The sequence below is a fragment of the Cryptomeria japonica genome, chromosome 4 (genome assembly GCF_030272615.1).
Source record: "Cryptomeria japonica chromosome 4, Sugi_1.0, whole genome shotgun sequence".
NCBI lineage: Eukaryota > Viridiplantae > Streptophyta > Pinopsida > Cupressales > Cupressaceae > Cryptomeria > Cryptomeria japonica.
In genome coordinates this window covers 589,462,136-589,486,634 of record NC_081408.1, presented here as the reverse complement: position 1 = coordinate 589,486,634, position 24,499 = coordinate 589,462,136, and the positions used below count along the sequence as shown (strand labels likewise).

General features: G+C 36.0%; 1 protein-coding gene across 1 annotated transcript; it reads left to right on the top strand.

The window, feature by feature from the left end:
- Positions 1-1,833: 1,833 nt before the first annotated feature.
- LOC131058545 (cysteine-rich receptor-like protein kinase 6) lies at positions 1,834-5,369 on the top strand. Its single transcript, XM_057992299.2, has 7 exons — positions 1,834-2,987; positions 3,134-3,277; positions 3,359-3,501; positions 3,606-3,816; positions 3,906-4,140; positions 4,251-4,401; positions 4,487-5,369. Exons 1-7 carry the CDS (start codon positions 2,117-2,119, stop codon positions 4,862-4,864), a joined length of 2,133 nt encoding a protein of 710 aa, XP_057848282.2. The 5' UTR covers positions 1,834-2,116; the 3' UTR covers positions 4,865-5,369.
- The last annotated feature ends 19,130 nt before the right edge of the window (positions 5,370-24,499 follow it).

Sequence of the window (24,499 nt, the reverse complement as noted above, 5' to 3'; positions counted from 1 at the left end):
TTGCATATTCTTGAAGGCTACATTGTTACATGATTCATTTGCAAGAATGTGTGTGTGTGTGTGTGTGTGTGTGTGTGTGTGTGTGTGTGTGTGTGTGTGTGTGTGTGTTAGGGTTTTGTCATCTTCATGCGATTTCATACAACATATGTGATTACATCTTAGAAGCAAAGCATCATCATCATCTATTGCAGATCTGAAGGTATACCTTTCCATCATTTATTTCAAACATTTGTAGTATTTTGTTCAAGGTTGATTCCAAACCGAGGTTTGACTTAGGCAAACCCTTATTCCCAATCCAGTGCGCAGTTGTACTTCTGGAATTAAGTTTTATTTGTAGAGATGGAAAAATCTTTTTTGACACGCGGAAAGTTCAGAGGACCAAGAGGGTGGGCATCCTGGTCCGAACACACGATCTCTACTACTTTTGGTAGATTTCGCAAAGCAGCTTTGAATCGTCTCAAACTTCTCAGATCTAGGTGCACGACGAAATCCCGAATCTGTAGCTCAATGTTTTCGCTTACTTTGTCCTCAATTTCAACACTTTGCTTATTCAACTTATAAAAGAGGGAAAACACAATCCATCTACTTAGTATTCAGTCCTTGTATCATTAAGGATTGGATCTAGTGGATTCATCCTCTCTTTTGAATGTAAAGTCCTCCAAGTGAAAATTGGCTTAGTGATTTCCCCTTTCCATTTGGTGAATTTGCTAAAGCCCCGAATTTTCCACTTTACAATTTGAAACCATGGAAAGTGTCTTCCGACACATTGTATGATGGAGACTGTAGTTGGCCGAAAGCGATGCATGATGGAAAATGATTAGTGGTAAATAAATGTATAAGAAATAATCCCCTAATCGAAATTCAATGAGTATTAACAAGATTCAATGTTGAGTGTGATTTGTGCCAATGCAAGGTTTTGATTTGGCAGTTGGAACATGGAACAACACCCCCTTGAACTTTTAACATAAAAAAATGATTTTAATACATTAGTAAAGGAGTAATATATTTTCACAAGTCAAATATATGTGTATCAATATGAATATGAATATAAATATTTATATACTTTTTGTGGTGGTCAAAACATATGATTATTGAGGCAATAGAGAATCGTATCAATGTCACTTAAAAATGACCACTTTGTGACCTACATACACATCCTTTGCATTCACCAAAAAAATTGAAACAACAACTTTAAGCTTTTATATCGCATACTAATAAACCAAAAAAAAAATGTCAAAATCTAACAATACCATTTAAAAACTTTAATAGACAAAATTAAATTAAGGTAGGTGGTTGTTGAGATCCTTCCCCTATATGCTAGTTTACCTTACCAAAACAAAACCTACGGGAAGTGCACCATTTACTCTTCATGTTCAAATTACTAACTTTAAAAAATCAAAAAACAAATAACTAAAAACTCATTAATAAAGTTCATTAATAAAGTTCACATGTACCAATAGCTGCTTATTTTTTAGATTTTTTGGACCATAATTGGCCCATTTCTGCATCTTTATTGGTACACATAGCACAAGATTACTAAGACATTTGTGCATAAGTATTGGAGATTTTAAGTGTACGGTTATTGGGACATCTTTAACCAAGTATCGGGCAACACTTTGAAATGTGTACTTTTTGACCCTTACACACATAATGGATCCAACAACGTGCATTGTTACTACCCAGAAGCCAAAACAATAGCTATAAGCAATTGAGTCGTATGCGGAGATAAAAAAATAAAATGTCAAAATCCGATGTGTCATTTAGAATCCCTAGATATGCAAAATTAGCTATGACAACAACTAATAGGCTTCCCCTATTTAAAAAATTCATTCTAGAGTGCTTGGTTGGAGTCCATGCACGCTGTCCGGTACACCAGTACTTTGAGCCTTGTAGGAACTTTTTTAGGATATTTCCTATCGACCATCCCTTACAAGGGAACGGTGTACTGCTGCTACTTACAGCTGCCCATTTCCCTCGTCTTTAACTTCATGACTTACCCGTGAATTTTTTTCCCAAAGTCAATAATGCCATTGTCATTGGTAAAGCTCACCCAATTATGGCGATCTTGCCCAGATATGTGTAGTTACGTTTGAGGCTTTGGTGAACGCAGAAAAAGATGAGGGCCAATTCCTCCTTCCCCAATCCTTGCAAGGAAGCACTGTTTCTTCCTTTGCTGTTCCTGATGATTTTCCCTTTTGCCCTCTGTGAGTACCGATGGTCTATCTGCGATAATTCCTCAACTTACGCAAAGGGTAGTACATATTCCACAAACTTAAATCGAGTTATCAATGACCTGTCTCGTAATGCACCTCAAAGTTCAGGGTTTAACACCTCTTCCCGTGGCCAATCTCCCAATAAAGTTTATGGCCTACTACAGTGTATGGGTAATATATCAGCAGCGAAATGCTCAAATTGTTCAGTGGAGGCAAATAGCACTATTCAAGAACTTTGCGCCAACGACATAGGTGGGCGAGTCTGGATAGATTACTGCTTCTTGCGCTATGACAACTCCAATTTCATTTCATCATTAGATACCAACTTTGCTCTCCTGGAGAACACGAAGAGTGTGACAAACAATATACAAGATTTTAAGTCCACAACTTCTGGTCTTCTTTCCAATTTGTCTGATAAAGCCTACATCCCTGAAAATAAGCTATTTGCGGTTGGATCGGTCAATTTTTCAGCGTCGGAGAAGATATACGGCTTAGTTCAGTGCTGGAGAGACATATCAATCAAGGATTGCAGATCCTGTTTGTTTCAGGCAAGGCAAGCGTTGGAGCAGTGCTGTTCTTCACGACAAGGAGCTCAGGCAATGTCAGGAAGCTGCACAGTGCGATACGAGATGTACCCATTTGTTGAATCCGGCGAACCATCATCCTCGCCCTCACCATCCCCTGAGGCTCCATCACCACTTCCGACAACACCCAAATCAAGTTCTCCGCCGGCAGCCCCCGGTCCTTCTAGGCCAATTTCCCAGGCGAAATCAAGTAGTATCTCTGGCCACCTAATTTTATGTTTTCTTAAATATTCTCCTGAATATAGTTGTTACTTAGATAGGTTTACCTTCGGTAGATGCTTAAAAGCACTCGATGTCTTCAATTTCATTCAATAACAATAAATAGTTTCTCTACAGAGAAATCCTCGAAAACATTACCCATTGTACTGGGGCTTGCGCTGGGCGTGGCTCTGCTGTTAACCATTTGTTTGATTGCTTTGAGAAAAAGAGTTATATCTGCCATTCTGAAGAAGGCATTAACTCCAGTTACCCATCACGAAGGTGCTCTTTCCGATTTTAATCTCTGGTTCTTGGTTTTAATGTTTGGTCCCCTTCAGCTTACCCTTTTTTGTGATGCTACAGAGAGGCATGTATTTTCTCCTCAATCCGGGTTACTTCAACAGGAACAACCTTTTATCTTCAGCTTAGAGGAACTTGCAGAAGCTACTGGAAATTTTCATGACAATAATAAACTTGGAGAAGGGGGTTTCGGTGCGGTATACAAGGTGGGACTATGCTATGCCCTTAACCTGAAGAAATTCTGTTCACATGGATCAGGAAGTCTGTTTAAATAGATATGCAGAGCTCTGATTCTGTTTTAATCTTTCAGGGAAGAACTAAGGACGGAAAGCAAATAGCAGTGAAAAAATTGTCTGCAAAGTCTAACCAAGGTAAGGTAGAATTTATGAACGAAGTGAAGCTCGTGGCCAATGTTCAGCACCGAAATCTTGTGAAGCTGGTGGGATGTTGCGCTGAAGGAGATGAAAGGTTGATTGTTTATGAATACTTCCCCAACAAGAGCCTTGACACCTTTCTTTTTGGTAAATTTACGCCCAGCCCTTTATTTGCTTTTAGTATTGTAGCTCTTGTTTGGAAAAGATGAGAGAAAGTTTTAGAACTGGGGTTGCAGATCCAGAAAAGCGTAGACAGCTGGACTGGGAAAAGCGTTATAACATTATAATTGGAATTGCCCGTGGCCTTCTTTATCTGCACGAGGATTCGCAGATGAGAATTATTCACAGAGATATTAAAGCGAATAATATTTTGCTTGATGACAAGCTCAATCCAAAGATAGCTGATTTTGGCCTTGCCAAATTTTTTGCTGAAGATGAGTCGCATATACAAACACGAGTTGCAGGCACATAGTAAGTATCATAAGATGTTCTATGTAGCATTTCTGATTTTAATTGATGCAGCCAAAAGGATTTCTAAAAGAGTGAAGTTGAACTGAATGTTGATGTGGTGCTTGCTGCAGTGGTTACATGGCTCCAGAGTATGCAATGCGAGGGCAGCTTTCTGTTAAAGCCGATGTTTATAGCTTCGGAGTTCTACTGCTTGAGATTGTGTGTGGAAGGAAAAACACAGAGAACCATTTATCCCAGGGGATGCAATATTTACTAGAATGGGTGAGAAGCTCAGTTTCCCATCTTTCATTCTCTCTTTGGTGATGTTTTTGCCCCAAATTTACTGAATTGATAATGTGTGATGTAGGCCTGGAGACTTTACAAAGGGGGAAATATTATGAGCATAGTTGATTCAACAGTATCAGAAAGATGCCCTGAGGAGCAGGCATTGAGATGCATTCATGTTGGGTTTGTATGTGTTCAAGCTGATGCAGCACTTCGTCCACCCATCTCTAATGTTATGATGATGATCTCCAACAGTTCAGTGACAGTACCAAACCCAACAAAGCCTGCTTTCCTAAGTAGTACCGAGAGCCATGCTTCAAAATTAAGATCAAAGTCAAGCTCAGGGGATGAGGAAATTGACAAGGAAATGGCATCGCAGACATTTGAGACGACGACTGCATTTGCACCAAGTGTTCATTCAGTAAATGAAACCTCACTCACTGAAATGGGTCCAAGGTGAGCCTACATAAACGGGGACACAGGATTCTATGTGCAGAAATGAAACCCTGCCTCCATTCGCACTCTTCTGACCAGTCAATACTCAGCTATCACTCCGTCTTTTCACCTATGCTCAAATAATCTGTGTAAGATGTAAATTCATTGTCAGTTTTTTTTTTTTAATATTGAATCAAGCTGTAATGGAAAGATTGCATCTTAGAAGGAATCAAGAATAAAGTCCAAAAAAGAAGAGGCATAAATAATATCAGCTCTGAAGGAGCATTGGTATTGCATATACACCGTTGCGTACAAGAGTTTTATCTGAGTCAAGTTAATATGTTTGAAGAGTTTGGTATACATATATTCATATAAAGTTTAGTAGGACCAACTTATCTACAATTTATCACAATATTACAGCCCAGCATAGGTTGAAAGTGGATTGTCAGGTGAGTGCGTGGCCACAATAAATTGTGGTTGTATCAGTATTCAGATTTTATATCATATCAGATAATTATCTTTTTGGGTTCTTTTTTTATATTACAATTAGAAATTGGAGAGTTTGAATCTTAGTAGATGATATAATCAAAGAATACATCAATTGAATGACAAATATTCAAAAAATTCATATATATTTTATAATATTTTATTAATGTACTTCAAACTTTTAAAATTATGTTTCAAATGAAAATAAAAATTTTGTATTATGATTAACTAATATTAATCAATTGCAAAATTATATTAAATTAATAATATAACATAGTAATTAATATAAGAGTTAATTATGTTAGAAATCCAAACAATTAGAATCACTCGGGGTTAAGCTTGCAAAGAAAGTTACAGATCTAGTTTTCCTAAAATATGTAGAGACTGCCATTTGATCCCGTTGGCTCTCCTTATTTGGAGTGCAACATCTTCCCACTCCATTAGCTCCCTTTTTAGCTTCCTTTGATCTGCAACATTCCATCTTTCTACTCCATGAGCTTTCTATCATCTTGATGATGGATCACCTAGTGTGATCCGAAACATTGATACACAAAAAACATACAAAGTTAGCATTTAATAGTACTAACTACTATTGAATGTGGAAAACTAATGTTCTTAATTTTAGTTCTATATTTAATAAATGTTATGATAGATGGAGAAATTAGCATTTTTATGGTAGTAGAAGATTAGGCATTCTTAAAATTTTAAAAAATTTAATTTATTTTGGTCAAGATTTACCTTTGTAGTTTTAAATTTTATATTTGTAAAAATGATTAATATGATAAATTAAATCTCTTCGCCATGAATCAGATCTATTTGAAATGTAACAATTAGAGTATGACTATTTCAAATTGTTGTACTTATGTTTGAAGTCAGGTGGTGTTGAGAGATGCTATTTGAAAACTTGATACAAGCTCTATGAGGTCGTTCAATTGAACAAACAACCAACCAAAATACTCTAGAACAAATATCCAATCCTACATCTTAAAATAATTAATAGAAAAAATAAATCCAACCACAACACCATTATCCACACAAAAAGAATAAATTAACTTAATTTCTAAGATTATACTAACATAAGATACATTAAGAAAAACAAGTACATTCACAAACACCTAAATGTTGAACATTTAGCTCAAGAAAAAATTGTTTGTATGCACAAAATAAAATATCTTCTAATATCACTAAGTTTATATTCCATAAATCCTTTTAATTTTTAATCCATTTCATAAGCTTATACATTCTAGAAAAGAAAAAAGATAACACAACAAGAACAAGTTTTTTCTCCCCTTTTTAACACTCTATTTTCCTTCATTTGGTTGGCTTTAACCTTTATGTTGTTTCCTCCTTTCAATGTAGTCCCTTCTATTCTCTTCCCCTTCCTCCTTTCAATGTAGTCACTTCTATTCTCCCCCCACTTGAATATGATTGGTATTTTAGTTAGTCTTTCACAAGAGCCCCCAAAATGATTTTTTTCTATTTGCATAATGGTGTATAAAAAAGATTATGAAAGTTTTCGAGAATTGAGGGAGTCCAGAACAAACAAATGAATAAAAACAGTAAATCAAAACAATTGTTAAAATATATTCAGAAGATGCTCTTGTATCAAATTTTCTTCTAACAAATTTTTATCCTTTAATTAAACTTTTCAAAAGTTTTGAAAATGTGTGTGTGCACCCAGGTGTATGTATATGTGTATTGCGTATATATATATATATATATATATATATATATATATATATATATATATATATATATATATATATATATATATATATATATATATATATATATATATATATATATATATATTTGTGTGTGTGTGTGTGTGTTAAGCTCTAAAAAATCTTGTCAGAAAATGAAGTGTCATAGAAAAAGCTTTGAATATTGAATCTTCTTGGTACATTAAATGACTTACATTAAATGATGACTCATCAATAAAACTGAGTTGATCAAAATCTAAACTATGGAATTTTAAAATAATAAGAAGTATTATATAGAAAAACTTGTACTATTGAATCTTCTTGATAGATAAATTGAATTACACTAAATGATTCACCAACAAAAATCAATTGATATCACCAAAATATTAGAGTAGCTCCAAAAAAATTAATAAGAAAATGAAATACCATAAAAAAAAGTCTTGAATACTTAATCTTCTTGATAGATAAATTGGCTTCCACTAAATGACTCACTAGTAATAATCAATTTAAAATGGAAACCAATATCATGAGAAAAAAATCTATATCATAGAAAGAAAAAAAATCGACGATAATGGAAACCAATTCAAAACTAAGATCCACATCATAGAAAAAAAATTCTAGATAGTAAATTTTCTTGAGAGATAAATTGACTTACATCAAATGACTCACCAATAAAAAATCAATTCAAATCTAAGACGGTGGTTTCTTCTTTGATTGATGAAGCAACACCTTTTTAGTAGTCAATGCTAGTTACACACCAATGTCATTTTATAGAACATTAAATTAATAGTAAGAAGTATCCTAGAATTTTTTTTAACTATAGAATCTTCTTGATAGATAAATTGAATTACACTAAATAACTCACCAATAAAAATCAACTCATATCACCAAAATATTAGACCAGCTCCAAAAAGATTTAATTAGAAAATGAAATATCATAGAAGAAAATCTTTAATACTTAATCTTCTTGATAGATAAATTGACTTCCATTGAATAACTCACCAATACAAATCAATTAAATTTTATACCAAAAAAATATCATAGAAAAGTCTTGAATACAAAATCAATTCAAAACTAAGATCTATACCATAGAAAAAATTACGATAAAAAGAAATCCAATAGGTAGAATAATCTGGCAACTAGCGTAAATTATTTGATTGTGATTATGAGTGCTTTTAATGCACCTAGTCAACAACGAATAAATGGAAAGAAAGCAAATAAAACAAAACTTATTTTCACATTACGATCCGAATAGCTCAATCCTCATCTATTTAGAAGAGTTATTTTTTTGTCATGTTGAATATGTTTCCATTGGCTCATTTACATTTACCTAAACAAGCAAGGTGGTAAGGTTGAAAACGTACAAGTGAATACTACTTAATTGTGAAGAGTTAAAACAAAATATAATTAAATATTGGTAATAATAATTAAAGGTGATTAAATAATTTATAGATGTAAATAATTAGGTCGAAGGTGTTTATTATTTGAGATGGACAATTAAATTTTGCAAATTAATAGAAATTTAAAAACAAGATTGCAAGACAATACACAAAATCGAATAGGATGGTGAAAATACTGAAGCATTAGGTCATTCCTATAAATTACCATTTAGAATTATTGAAAAACATGCATGATTAAATACATGGTTAAATATTAAAAGATACAAATGTAAATGATTATGTCAAAAAAATTATAGATTAAAAATTAGATACAGTAATCATAATGAAGGTAGGAAAAAGTGGAAAGATACATAAAAGGTTCAAGAGAGGATAAAATTAGGAGTCAATTGTCAAATATCCAAATAATAGAAAAAAGAATATTAGTCAACCGTAACCATAAGAAGGAAATTAAACAAAAGAATTTAGGATAGAAAGAATTGAAAAAGAGGAAGGAGAGAAAAACTCTAGAGAAGAGTATCTCAATATTATTACAAAAGACTCTATAATGATGATGCAAAAGAAAGGAAGAGTAAGAAGTCGTATCACAATGAAGAATAAAATAACAAGTCTTAGTGTAATAATAAACAAAACAATAGATCCTATATTACAATGATAGAATAGATGGATACCAAAAGGGTAGTGGAAGGTATGGAAGAAATTATGATAGTTCATTTTGCGGAACATGTTTTTGATGTGGAGCTTGTTGTAGTTGATATTGAATCTCATAGCTCCTAGAAATCACCTACAAGAAAAATGCCTATCACATGTGAAGAGAAAAAAGCTATGATTATGTGCCATGCAACCTAGAGAGAGAAATGATCCACAAGAGAATCACAAATTGAGATTAACTAGCGTACAACTAGCTACAATTCAATTACCTAGTTGTACAAATGAATTATTATAAAATAAAAACCTTAAATGAAACCTTTGGTGACGATTAAGTTACATCATGACAAGTGCTCTCATTTTATGACTTGAGAGAACATGACCTATAATTAGCTCAATCTAAAAATAGAAAAAAAAAACTCCTAAGTTTAGCTTGAGTGAATAAAGTAATAGGGTACCTATGTAATTAATTTATGATTAAATAATTATTAAGGTGATTAACCTATATACTCCATTAGAGCTAAAGGTCATAAGGCATTTGAGAGTTTAAAAACTCAAGGTAATATAAATAGGAGATCTAAAGGTAGCACGAGAGTTACATATGTAAATTAATGATTTAAAGAACCACAAAGTTCAATTGAAGAGCCTAAGAAGAGAGCCATTTTTCATGAAAGGATACTTATTGAGAATAAATGTTATGGATCATAGAGATCTATTACAAACCTAAAGTGTTTATTTAAATAGTATGCAATAATAAAAGTAAATGTTATATAAACTCATTGTTGATAGTGGTAGTATAAATAGTCTAGTTTTAGAATAAATGATTGATAAGTTAAAATAAAAAGGTTAAAGAATTAATGTCCATATAAAATTGTCTCATTGTTGAAAGAACACAAGGTATTGGAATGTGAACAATATTTGGTAAATTATATATATGGATGGATGTGTGTTACCATGAAAATATGATAGTAAATCTATATATGATCGGAGAAAGAATGTATTTATATTATGAGAAAGAATGACAAAACATATATTTTAGTAGTATCATTGACAGAGAAGGAAAAGAAACTATCAAGTAGTGCAAGAATTTCTTTAATCGATGCAAGAAAGTTCAGAAATGTCCTTCGACATGAAAATATGTGTCTTGTATTTATTCCTAGAGTTGGCAACATTATAGAAGTGGAGAAAGGATTATAGAAGGAAATTTGACTAATAAAATTTATAAACATAACAATAAATAATATGATAGATGGATTACCACTAGTAAGGAGTCTTGATCATAATAGAGATCTATTTCTAGGAGTGCATTTACCAAATAAGGCTAAACATAGAATGACATTGACAAAAAACTATAGAGACGATGGACAATTTTATGATATTAAAGAAAGTTTTGATCAAAGAGAGTTTTTTGCCCATGTATGGTATTTTTTGGCTCTATCACCAAAGAAGGATGACGAGTGGAATATATTTACAAGTTCTAGTGGAATTTGTAAGATCACTATTAAGTATAGATTCTTAATTTTAAGGATGCATGATATAACAAATTATTTAAGTATAATAAAAGTTTTACAAGGATTAATTTTAAGAGTAGATATCATCATATCATAATTAGAGAAGGAGATGAATGAGAGGTTCCATTCAAGAAAAATGAAGGATTGTATTATTGGATAGTTTGTAATGCCAACCAAAATACCCTAGAGAAATAATCTAAAATCTACTAGCAAATAGAGATAATTTTTTTTTTTAAACATCCATTACTTCTATGTTATCATTAATCACACATTAATGCAACATTAACTATTTACAAGATCATATAAATCAACATGAACATAACCATAGAACCATATTACGCAAGAGAAATTAAATCATCTAAACATTAACATATCACCAAATAAACTCTTATAAACATATCCATTCCCTAGGGTATCTCAACGTCACTACTTGACATATTTCCAACACATAACTTATCCATCTAGAACATCATATTCTATTATCCAACTAATCATTTACTTTTCGTACAATTAGGATGAACAATATCACATATGCATAACTCTTTCACAATACATTTCCTTAGGTTCATTTTGAAACACTAACCTAATGATCCTAATACTCATACTTCCATTATCATAAATGTATCATAGATCTATTAACCATTTCATCTAGATTACTCCTATATACTTTAAATGGGATTTATAGCAGCAATACTATTCTTTCCAATATAAATTACATAAGATTGCATATCACTATATTATCTCACAAATTCAAATGCAATATGAATACATAAACACTAACTCTTCTTTTCCACATTGAACTCCTAAATTCTTATTACATCATGAATGTCCAATACATCAAGGAATGACCAATGAATGCATCTCCTAAACCAATACATCATGTCCTCTTTCAAATTCATCTACAAATACATGAAGATACATATCTCAAAGGTACATAATCTCTTTTACATATACAAATCATCATGATACAATTTTTCCTTATTACAAGTACATAGAAATCAGCTCCAAGATAATATCCACATAATGAAGAATCCAAGAATTCCAATTCACACACGCTTGCATCCAAGAAGAACATCCCAATGGAAGAAAGCATTCAACCACCCGACCATGTGGAACCCAAAAGGAACCACCCCCCGTGCTAGGAGATGACATGGGGTTCCAACTCACACTCAAGACCTAGGCTGACACCTAACAACCAAGGGATACAACATGACATCACAAGTCCACATCAAGAATTAAAGAACAATTCACAACACATGGCTTAAATCAACAATAAACCCTCCAGAGGCGAAATCAACAAACAAGGCATATGGACACATGTGGGGTAGAGTGTCATCACATGCTAACCTCATGTGGAATCCGTCTCCACCTTGGAGCCAAACAAGGGAGATCGGTTTACCGCTCCAACAGTTTTCCCAATCTAAGATTCCAAAACCATCTCCTTGGGTATGTCTAATTGGGGCATACAACATATTCTTTATCTTGATTATGTGAATTCCTAGTTACCCAAACCCACTAATCAATTATTTTTATTGTTATTACTTGAAATTATAACATAAACTTTTCATGTGGTTCCATAGGTCTAGGCCCCCCTTCCTAGTGATCTATTGCTCATGACCTAGGTCCAACACATGCAAGATGTAACGCTCACCACAAACCCCAGGGAAACACACTACAACTAGCTCAAATAGACGGAATAATTTTTTTTTATCCCTATTTATGTTCACCACTACCAACATTAGCAAGTGTCAAGAGTGGGTTTACAATTTTCAACTTAGGATTTCATGCTTGATTAGTGGTTGCTACACTTTTGTTTTCTTAATTCAAGCGGATTTGTAATTTTTGTATTTCTTTTAGTCTCCCTAGGGTATAGGCATCACTACATAAACCACTTCTATTTATGCTTCTTACTTAATCAAGTTCATTACTGTATCTTATTAATGCATACATTCACATCTACTACCCTAGCTTGCCAAAAGTGTAGCTACAAGGCATCCTATCTCACTAGCTCGCATAAAATCTTTGCTCCGGAAGGTACTAAGTACGCTGCCCTCCAGCTTACTAATGCAATTTTCCGGCAACATGATCATCTAGTGCATACTAAACATGATGCATACATCTTATACGCTATCTCTATTACGAACCTAAACCATGCATTCCTCAAGTAACCAATCTCATGCAATTCAACATCCACATGTGATGACTACTAATGCATAGACATTCTTTTGCATCTAAGCATGATGTGCCCTAAGAGCTACCTTAGCGTGCATAATCTCTATGATGCGATGCATTCCACTAAATGTCTAACTTCTAGCTTCTATGATAACATGGCAAGTATGAGTTATTACTATCACAAGTCATCTAACATATCGCTGTAATGCATCACAAGAGTTGTTCTAACTAGCTCTAAGACTAAATGTCATGTACACTACCTTGCTCGTGCAACTATAAGTGCTGGACAATACTTATGCTCTACCAGTTTTTATTGCAGCATTCCCATAAGTTATAGCAATCCATCAACTAATAAGTTTATTAATTCTTTTGGTTTAGACATAGTTTCAGCTACATTAATGAATGTGCACATGCTCATAAGTGTTTGTAATAGCATGATTTTAACTAGTTCATCTTAACTTCCAACCATGAGGCTAATTTGGATTTACTTATCGTTGTCCCAATTTTTCATTGTGTATCATGTCTTATGTTACCTTGTCTTATTGTTGATTAAATCATGAGATCTTTGTATATGTCTTTATCAATAAGTGTTACATGAATGTAAACTTAAACTAATGCTTAACTTGTATCAGCATTCCAAAGAGGGCACAACATATCCATTGTTGTGTACTTCCTTGATCATACCATAACATGAGAGGATGAATAAGCTTTCAGCTGTACTATGTTCTAATCTTGCCCATATGTAATTACACATTCTCTACATTGTTCATGAACAACATGGAGGGAAACATTATTTCTAATTCATTTAGTATTATCCATAACCTTCTACCAAGCATTACACTAATCTCTTTACATTATGAATGTTTAATCACATAGTGTAGCTCCATATTTCAATTTCAAATACAAGATTCGAGATGATAAGTACCATATACCAACATGGTGACAACATCATTTTTTTGGTATAATTTACAAGGATACAATGAAGATTACATGAATACAATAAGGATCATTGATACATAAATGTACAAGCGTGAGTCCAACTCACTTTTTTTTTTGTATGAATTCTATTCTATTACATAGGGAGAAATTCTCAACTCATAACAAGTACAATACATAAATCTCCTCCAAGATATGCAGCCATCAAGAAGAGAAATCCAATCCAATCCTCGCAAGAAGGGAACTCCAACAAGAGGGAAAAACTCCAATGGCAAAAAGCTCCAACAACCCAACCAATGTGGAGCCTACAAGGAACCACCCCCTGGGCTAGGAGATGTCACTCGGTCCCACTCACACACTAAGTCGGGTTGACGCTTGACCCAAGGACTAACTTAAAACACTTCACATACTCAACATACTTTCAAATAACACAAAGAATATTAAACTTCAGAGGCCGGCAACATAAAACAAATCATGAAAATAGCACTAGGGACTCACATGCACAAGGGAGTGTCATCACATGCCGAAAACAAAACGGGCACAAGCCTATGGGCATGCGGAGCCATCTCGACCTTGGGAGAGAGACCAAGGGAGATTGACTTACCGTCTCCACGGTCTTCTCATGCTCAGCCTAAAACATCCTCCCTAGGTCTGAGTCATGAGGCACTGATAAGTTATTATCTTTCTAGATTATCTAACTACCCAAACCCATTCATTATTTAATTATAACTTGATTAAGATCTCTGGTAAACTCCTATACATTCAGTTTTCAAATGTTGTTGTTAATCCTCAGAGACATGAGTATGCGGATTTGGACAAATTGGATCCTAAAACAGTGGATATCGAGCCTTTTGATCTTGGCATAGGATTGAATGTTGGCGTTGCTCCTCTTTCTTGTTCTGAACGTTTTGAGGTCAAGGTCGTGGGAATCAACCTCGGGACTACACACAGATGTGTTAAAGTGTGGCAGCATGATCGGGTGGAGAAGGTGCTCGAGCTGCCCCTCGTGCTTGGTGATGTTGTCGAGTCCGTGGAGAAGACAACAGAAGCCCTCATGGTTTTGACATTGGGCTCTAGTAACCCCTTTGCTCTGCGTGAAACTGTGGTTGAAGTTCCAGATGTCAATTGGGAAGATATTGGAGGGTTTGAAAATGTCAAGAGCGATCTTCAAGAAACTGTTCAATATCCAGTGGAGCATCTTAAGAAATTGGAAAAAATTGGCATATCTCCTTCAACATGAGTGCTATTTTATGGGCCACTGGGTTGTGGAAAGACATTACTTGCAAAAGCCATTGCTAATGAATGTCAGGCCAATTTCATCAGTGTGAAAGGACCTGAATTGTTAACAATGTGTTTTGGAGAGAGTGAGGCCAATATGAGGAAATTTTTTGATAAAGCCAGAGGGTCAGCTCCTTGCATACTGTCTTTTTATGAGCTTGATTCTATTGCTACACAACGTGGAAGTAGCGTTGGGGATGCTGGTGGTGCTGCAGACAGAATCCTTAACCAATTGTTGTCAGAAATGGATGGTATGACGACCAAGAAAACAATTTTCATTATTGGTGCTACTAATAGGTCTTCAACTGGTCTTCTCTTCCACTTCACAAGGTATTCTTTGTACTGACTGTTTCGGGTATTACGCCCAATCCTACTGTCCAAAATCTCTTCAATCTGATCTGGTTCCTTCCGGGGCAATTGTTCTCCAAGTCTGCAACACTATCGTCACTAAATTCCGGTCCATGGTACTCATGAAGATCTGCAATGTTGAATATAGGTGATATACTTAGATTATCCACTAGCTCCACTTCGTATGCATTTCCAGAACTGAACTTTCTCAAAATCTTACAGGGTCCAAACTTCTTCATCTGCGACTTGTTATAAGTTTCAACCGGGAATCTCTCTTTTCTCATGTATACCATCACTTCATTGCCAACTTCAAATTCCTTATGTCTCCTCTTCTCATCTGCCTTCTCCTTATATTTGTTGTTCATGTCTTCCAAATGATGTTTAACTTGAATATGCAATGTTGCCATGTGATCTGCAAAATCTTCTACTTCTGAACTCTTCCAGTCTTCACTGCTAATGTCTCTCAATTCTTCTATTCCTCTAGGATGCACTCTAGTAACAATCTCAAAAGGTTTTTTTTCGGGTACTTCTATTCACTGAATTGTTATAAGCAAACTCTGCTTGTGCAAGGATCAAATCCCAACTTCCGGTTTTATCTCCCACTAAACATCTTAACAAGTTTCCCAAACTCCGGTTAACTACTTATGTATTTCCATCGGTCTGTGGATGAAAAGTAGAACTGAACTTCAAATCTGTCTTCATCTTCTTCCAAAGTGTTCTCCAAAAATAGCCAACAAACTTAGTGTCTCTGTCTAAAACTATGCTCTTAGGTAATCCATGCAATCTCACCACTTCCTTGGAAAATAGGTCTTCTACATGCAATGCATTTGATGTCTTCTTACAAGGTATGAAATGAACCATCTTCGAAAATCTATCCACTACCACAAATATAGAATCATTCCCTCTCGGTGTCTTAGGCAATCCAAGTACAAAATCCATGCTTATATCCTCCCAAGGTCTTACCAATACTGTCAAAGGTTTATACAATCCCACATTCTGACTACTACCCTTTGCAACTTGACAAACTCTACAAATCCTTCACATATCTCTTAACATCCTTATGAATCTAGAGCCAAAAGTACTTCTCACTCACCAATGCAATTGTTTTGTCAATGCCAAAATGTTCAACTAAACCTCCACTATGTTTCTCTTTGATTAGGTTCTCTCATGGAACTCTTAGGTATGCATAACTGAACTCCCCTGAATAACATCCCATCTTGAATGAAATAATCCAACCATTTGCTCCTATAACCGGTTCTCTACATGATTTCCAAGGTTCTACAAAATTCGGGTCTTCATCATACAAGGTCTTCAAATCTTCAAAACCTAATATTGTCACTCTCATCTCTGTGAGCAAATTCCTTCTCCTACTCAATGCATCAACAACTTTGTTAGAATTCCCTTCTATGCTTCAACACAAAGGTGTAACTTTGCAAGAATTCTACACATTTCATGTCTCTGATTCAACTTACTCTGATTGTTCAAATACTGCAAAGCTTGATGATCTGTATACAACACAAACTCCTTAGGCAACAAGTAGTGTCTCCATTTCTTCAAGGCTTGAACTATGGCATAAAATTCCCGATCATACACTGAATATCTCAACCGGGCATCATTCAATTTCTCACTAAAATATGCTATTGCTCTCCCTTGACTCAAAACTACTCCTATTGTTGTTCCACTTGCATCACAATCTACTTGAAATACCTTATTGAAATCTGGTAAAGCTAACACAGGGTGCTCAGTCACTTTCTGCTTCAACAATTCAAAACTTTTGTTTTCTCTGGTGGTCCACTTGATTTCCTTTTGATCTCCTCTCATGGTCTCAGTCATAGGGTTACAAACTGAACTGAAATTTACGATAAACTTCCGGTAAAAACTAGCCAATCCATGAAAATGATCTTAACTCCCCAAATACTTTCCAGTGTAGGCCACTCAACAATGGCTTTCAATTTCTCAGGGTCCATCTTCAAACCATCCTCAGATATCACATATCCTAAATAGACTAACTCATCCTTCATGAAAGTACACTTCTTAATATTGATCAGCAACTTTTCTTCTCTCAACCTCTGCAAAACTTGTTTTATCTACAACAAATGATCCTCTTTTGTTCTACTAAAAATTAGAATGTCATCCAGATACACAATAACAAACTTACCCAAGAATTTCTTCAATACCTCATTCATCAGCCTCATGAAAGTGCTCGGTGTATTAGTCAATCCAAAAGGCATCACCAACCATTCATATAGTCCTTCATTTGTCTTAAATGTTGTCTTCCACTCATCACATTCTCTGATGATATCCACTCTTCAAATCTATCTTTGTAAAGCATTTTTCTCCACTCAAACAGTCCATTATGTCATCTATTCTAAGCAAAGAAAACCGGCATTTCACTGTGATCTTGTTTATCGCTCTTGAATCGATACACATCCTCCATTTCCATTCTTCTTAGGTGCTAATATGGTTGGTACTACACAAGGGCTCAAACTTTCTTTGATCAAACCTTTCTTCAACAGCTCATGCACTTGTCTATTCAGTTCTTCATTCTTTGCCAATGTCAACCGATGTGCAGCTTTGTTAGGCAAACTAGCTCCGGGAACCAAGTCCATGCAGTGACTAATACTTCTAATAGGTGGCAATCCATCGAGTACATTATTTGAAATGATGTCCTCATATTCTGTCAGCAAATCTCTTATCTCTACCGACTGTTCTCCTTCTGGTTCTGGTCTCTCTGTCTTCTTAGAAATTAAGGAAAAACACACAATCTCATGTCTCAGTCCATCCATGAATTTGCTTCCATCTACTAAACAAATTATGGTATTTGTACAGACTTCACTCTTCAAAGGTTCCTCCAAAGGTAACAAGGTTTGCTTCATCCCATTGGCCACAATAGTGTATGTATTCTTCCTTCCATCATGTATTGCCTGTCTATCAAACTACCAAAGTCTTCCCAACAAAAGATGACAAATATCCATAGGCATAATATCACACAAAACTTCATCATGATAATTCACAATTTTCAATTTTACTAAACATTGTTCACTTACTAACAACTTATGTTCATCCTGAATCTATGTTATTTGATAAAGCTAAGGGTGTTTCAATCTCTCCAATTTCAACTTATTCACCATCTCTTCTGAAACAAGATTATCTGAACTACCACTATCAATAACAACTTTACAACACTTACCAGATACCTTACATATGGTTTTGAATAGGTTCTTCCTCTGCAAGTTTTCTTTGTCTCCTCTGGTATGACACAAAGATCTCCTCATCATCAACAGTTCTCCATCTTCCATTTTATTGTCTAATCCAGTGGGGTTTTCCTCCACCACTGGTGCTCTTCCGATAGCCTCTATCTTCTTACATTCAAATGCACGGTGTCCTTCTCCTCCACACTTAAAGTAGGTTCCTCTAAATGCCTTCTTGTCTTCCAAAGTTCTTATTCTGATAACCATCCAGTTCTCTCCTCTAGTAGAAATTTCTATCATCCTTCCGGTATGAATTACCTTCCTTGCTCACTTCCTTGTCCTTGTTCTAATCTGTACTGGTTCCTCTTCTGAAATCTTCCTCTAGTAAACCTTCCACCTCTACCTCTTTGTCTCTGCTCATGTCTTTTGTTCAATTTCTCTTCATCCTTTAGTGCATACTGGTAAGCCTCTTCAACATCTCCAATTTGATCATACTGAATTCATCTTGTATAGACATCCGCAATCCGTTCAAATATCTTGCAATTTGTTCAACTTCATCATCAACATGTCTGGATCTAATGTTCAACTTGTAAAATGCTTTGGTGTATTCCTTCACACTAGATTCCTTCTGTCTCAGGTTCTGCAATTTCCAAAATAAATCCACTTGATAATCCGTCGGGACAAACTTTGATTTTAACTTAGCAATCATCTGATCCCATGTCTTAATTTTTTCTTTACCTCTTGTCTGTCTATCAACTTGCAAATGCTCCCACCAAAGAGATGCATGACGTTTCAACCAGGTACATGCATATTTCACCTTCCTCTTTTCTGCAGTGTTTTCAAAATCAAAATACTTCTCCATCTCCGAGATCCAATCCGTCAATTCATCTGAATCTAACTTCCCATCATATTCCGATGGGGTAAAATGAGGTTTAGTGTTCGCCCTACTCAAAACCCTTAAAAACCTTTCTTCATCCGGATCAACTGCCGGTAGGTTTACTTGTTCTGTCGGGCCTTCTTCTCCTTCATCTTCACTTACATCTTCAATATGTCGGCCTCTTCTTTGGGCTGTCTGCACGGCTTCTAATCGGGCTTCTATTCCTCGCAACATCTCCATCACAACAGGGTCTGCATTCCCATGCACTCCACCATTCCTAGTTCCTCTTCGTGCCATTGATTCACGCTAGTCCTCTGCAATTGCAACTCGGATCCGCAATCTGCTACCCTACAACAAAATTCTGGACACGTAACCTCCGGAACGAAACTTCGCTCTGATACCACTTGAAGCAGTCACCGGTGAGGAGGGACCTCAAGAAGATCAATCCAGACCAGTCAGCAAGAGTAAACACAACGAAAACACACAAATATGATGGAGGCAATGCAGAACAGATAGTTTTATTGCATGAAATTTGATTACATCCAACCGGTAACAATCGAGTTACAACATATCGGCACACAAGCCTGGTAGAATAGGTCACAACCGGGACCTTGAATCGAAAGATCTATCTAGTAAGCACAATCTATCTATCTCATACTCTGATTGATTCTAATTGATTGCATTCTAAAGCATGATTACAAATATATATATCAATCCAAAGGATCCAGTCGGCCCAAAAGGGATCAAAACCCGAAGAACAAGACCTAACGTGCAAAATGAACAAGGTCGGCCTCCGCCAAGAGATTCCTCTGAAAAATCCAAAGGAAGAAACGTAGAATGTCGTCCACATGCCAAGCAACATTGAGATCAACGTTCAAGGCTTTGCAAGCTTCAAAATGGGTTCTAGTAGATCACCAGAATAGGTCTCAGGCAACCGATAACAAAGGAACAACCGGTAACAAGAAATTGTCATGGAAACTGGTGGCAATATCTTGCCGAAAAGTGATCCAAGAAAGCAAGAAAGATGATCAAGTCTTCAAATAGAATCCAACTCCACAAAATCCGGTGAGCCAAAACAAGGACACACAAAAAAGAAAACTGAAACTGCAAACATAAAACAAAACAAAAAGGAAAAATGGTTGATACAAGATTGTTGTGAAGCGGGGATGCTGCTGCATCACAAAGCTGCACACCGGATGACACCGGCAAAGAATGAAGAGCTAAATAGACAAGTGCAGGAACTGTTGAAGAAAGGTTTGATCAGAGAAAATCTGAGCCCTTGTGCAGTACCTGCAGTATTAGCACCTAAAAAGAATGGAGAGTGGAGAATGTCCACCGCTTCTAGAGCAATAAACAAGATCACCCAAAAATACCGATTTCCTTTGCCTAGGATGGATGACATAATGGACTGTTTAAGCAGAGCCAAGTACTTTACAAAGATAGAATTGAAAAGTGGATATCAGATCAGGATCAAAGAAGGAGATGAGTGGAAGACAACATTCAAGACAAATGAAGGACTGTATGAATGGTTGGTGATGCATTTTGGGTTAACTAATGCACCGAGTACTTTCATGAGGTTGATGAATGAGGTATTGAAGAAATTCTTGGGTAAGTTTGTTATTGTATATTTGGATGACATTCTGATTTTCAGTAAGACAAAAGAGGAGCAGTTGTTGCATTTGAGACAAGTTTTGCAGAGGTTGAGGTAAGAAAATTTGCTGATAAATCTTAAGAAGTGTACTTTCATGAAAGATGAATCAGTCTATTTCGGATTTGTGATATCTGCGGATGGTTTGAAGATGGACCCTAAGAAAGTAGAAGCAATTGTTGACTGGCCTACACCAGAAAGCATTGGAGAGGTAAGATCATTTCATGGATTGGCTAGTTTCTACCGAAAATTCATCAGAAATTTCAGTTCAGTTTGTAACCCTATGATTAAGACCATGAGGGGAGATCGGAAGGAATTCAAGTGGACCACCAAAGGAAACAAAAGTTTTGAACTGTTGAAATGGAAAGTGACTGAGCAACTTGTGTTGGTTTTACCGGATTTCAATAACGTATTTCAAGTGGATCGTGATACAAGTGGAACAACAATAGGAGCAGTCTTGAGTCGAGAAGGGAGAGCAGTAGCTTATTTCAATGAAAAATTGAATGATGCCCGAAGGAGATATTCAATGTATGATCAAGAGTTTTATGTCATAGTTCAAGCCTTGAAGAAGTCGAGACATTACCTGTTGCCTAAGTAGTTTGTGTTGTATACAGATCATCAAGTTTTGCAGTATTTGAACAGTCAGAGTAAGTTGAATCAAAGACATATGAGATGGGTAGAATTCTTGCAGAGTTACACCTTTGTGTTGAAGCATAGAAGTGGGAAATCAAACAAAGTTGTTGATGCATTGAGTAGGAGAAGGAATTTGTTGACAGAGATGAGAGTGACAGTATCAGGATTTGAGGAATTGAAGACCTTGTATGATGATGACCCAAATTTTGCAAAACCTTGGAGAGCATGTAGAAAACCGGTTACGGTAGATAGAAGAAAGTGGTTGGATTACTTCATTCAGGATGGGATGTTATTCAGAGGAATACAGTTGTGCATACCTAAGAGTTCTATGAGCGAGAATCTGATAAAGGAGAAACACAGTGCAGGATCAGTCGGACATTTTGGTATTGACAAAGTAGTAAAATTGGTGAGTGAGCATTACTTTTGGCCCCAGATTCATAAGGATGTTAGGAAATATGTGAAAAGTTGTAGAGTTTGTCAAGTTGCAAAGGATAGTATTCAAAATGTGGGATTGCATAAACCTTTGACAGTACCGATAAGACCTTGGGAGGATATAAGTATGGATTTCATACTTGGATTGCCTAAAACACTGAGAGGGAATGATTCTATATTTGTGGTGGTGAATAGATTCTCAAAGATGGCTCATTTCATACCTTGTAAAAAGGCATCAGATACATTACATGTAACACTTATTTTTCAAGGAAGTAGTGAGATTGCATGGATTACCTAAGAGCATAGTTTCAGACAAAGACACTAAATTTGTTGGCTATTTTTGGAGAACACTTTGGAAGAAGATGAAGACAAATTTGAAGTTCAATTCTACTTTTCACCCACAGATTGATGGACAAACAGAAGTAGTTAATTGGAGCTTGGTAAATTTGTTGAGATGTTTAGTTGGAGATAAAACCGGAAGTTGGGATTTGATTCTTGCACAAGCAGAGTTTGCCTACAATAATTCAGTAAACAGGAGTACCGGAAGAACACCTTTTGAGATTGTTACCGAAGCAAACCCTAGAGGTATATCAGAATTAAGAGATATTAGCAGTGAAGACTGGAGAAGTTCAGAAGCAGAACAATTTGCAGATCACGTGAAGGACTTACATATTCAAGTTAAGCAACATCTGGAGGACATGAACATCAAGTATAAGGAGAAAGCATATGAGAAGAGGAGACATAAGGAGTTTGAAGTTGGCGATGAAGTGATGGTGTATCTAAGAAAAAAAAGATTTCTAGTTGGAACTTATAACAAGTTGCAGATGAGAAAGTTTGGACCTTACAGGATCTTGAGAAAGTTCAGTTCTGGGAATGCATATGAATTGGAGTTACCAGATAGTCTGAGTATTTCACCTGTGTTTAACATTGCAGATCTTCATCAGTATCATGAGCCGGAATTCAGTGAGGACAACATTGCAGACTTGGAGAAACAGTTGCCCTGGAAGGAACCAGAACAAATTAAAGACATTTTGGAAAGTAGGACTGGGCGTAGTACCCGAAGCAATCAGTATAAGGAGTATCTTGTGAAGTGGAAGAACATATCAGTCGAAGATTCATCTTGGATTTTGCAAGCAAAGGTAGACTGCCTTGCTTTTCCTCTGACCCCAGCTAAGTGAGAGACACACTTTTTCAACAACCTCGGATGTCTGATGCAGGAGCATCCCCGGTTCATAGCAATCTTCCATTATCCAAAAATATTTCCTTTATGTTTTGCTTTCTGTTTGCAGTTTCAACATTTCTTTCTGTGTGTCCCAGATTTAGCTCACCAGAACCCGTGGAGTTGGATTTTGCTTGAAGACATGATCATCTTCCTTATATCCAAACCGTGGAGCATTTGGATCATTTTTCGGCAAGTTATCGCTACCAGTTTTCGAGACAGTTTTCTGTTACCAGTTGCTTGGACCTATTTGCATTGGTGATCTACCGGATCCCTTCCGTAGCTTGTGGAGCCTAGAGCGTTGATTCCGATGTTCCTTGGCGTGTGGCCGACCTTTTCCCGTGATCTACATTTCATCCTTTGGATTTTTCGGAGAAATTTCTTTGGCGGAGGCCAACCTTGTTGGTTTTGCACATTAGGTCTTGTTCTTCGGATTTTGATCCCTTTTTGGGCTGATCGGATCCCCTTGGATCGTATAAATCGTTGTGATAGAGCATTAGAATGTAATTAAGAAGTTAGACTAAATATAGAAGATAGATCTTAATGTTTGGTCCCAATTGTGACCTGTTCTGTATTTTGAGCATGTTTTAGCAGGTATGTGAATCGGTTTTTGTAACCCGGTTGTTACCGGTTGATTGTAAACAATTTTCATGATATAATTATATTCGTTCTGCATTGCCTCCATCATGTCCCTGTGTTTCCGTTGTGTTTACTCTTACTAACCGGTCTGGACTGATCTCTTTGAGGTCCCTCCTAGCCGATGATTGCTCCAAGTAGTTTCTAATGGGTTAGGTTCAATCAGTTAGTAGTGTAGTCTCCAATGGGTTAAGTTCAATCAGTTAGTAGTGTAGTTTCCAATCTAGCTATAAATGCCAATGCTTACTGCACCAGAATGCATCAGATGGATGCCCGAGCATTGGGAGGGAAGGACGCCTATAGCTCTATGGGGCCATGGGGGGATACATTTCATTTATGCCCATATAGCCGAGTCGGGGCCCCTATCTATATGATGGGAAACTAGACATTATTGTATGGATTGGATTGGGGGCCCCCTATCTAAATATGGCCCCCACCCCCCTATACATAGATTCTAGATATGGCCGACTGAAAGAAAGGAGGCCTTGACTCGGGGAGGAGGGGAAGGCCCAATTGTCTTGTCTATATATGAGGCTGAGGGGGTG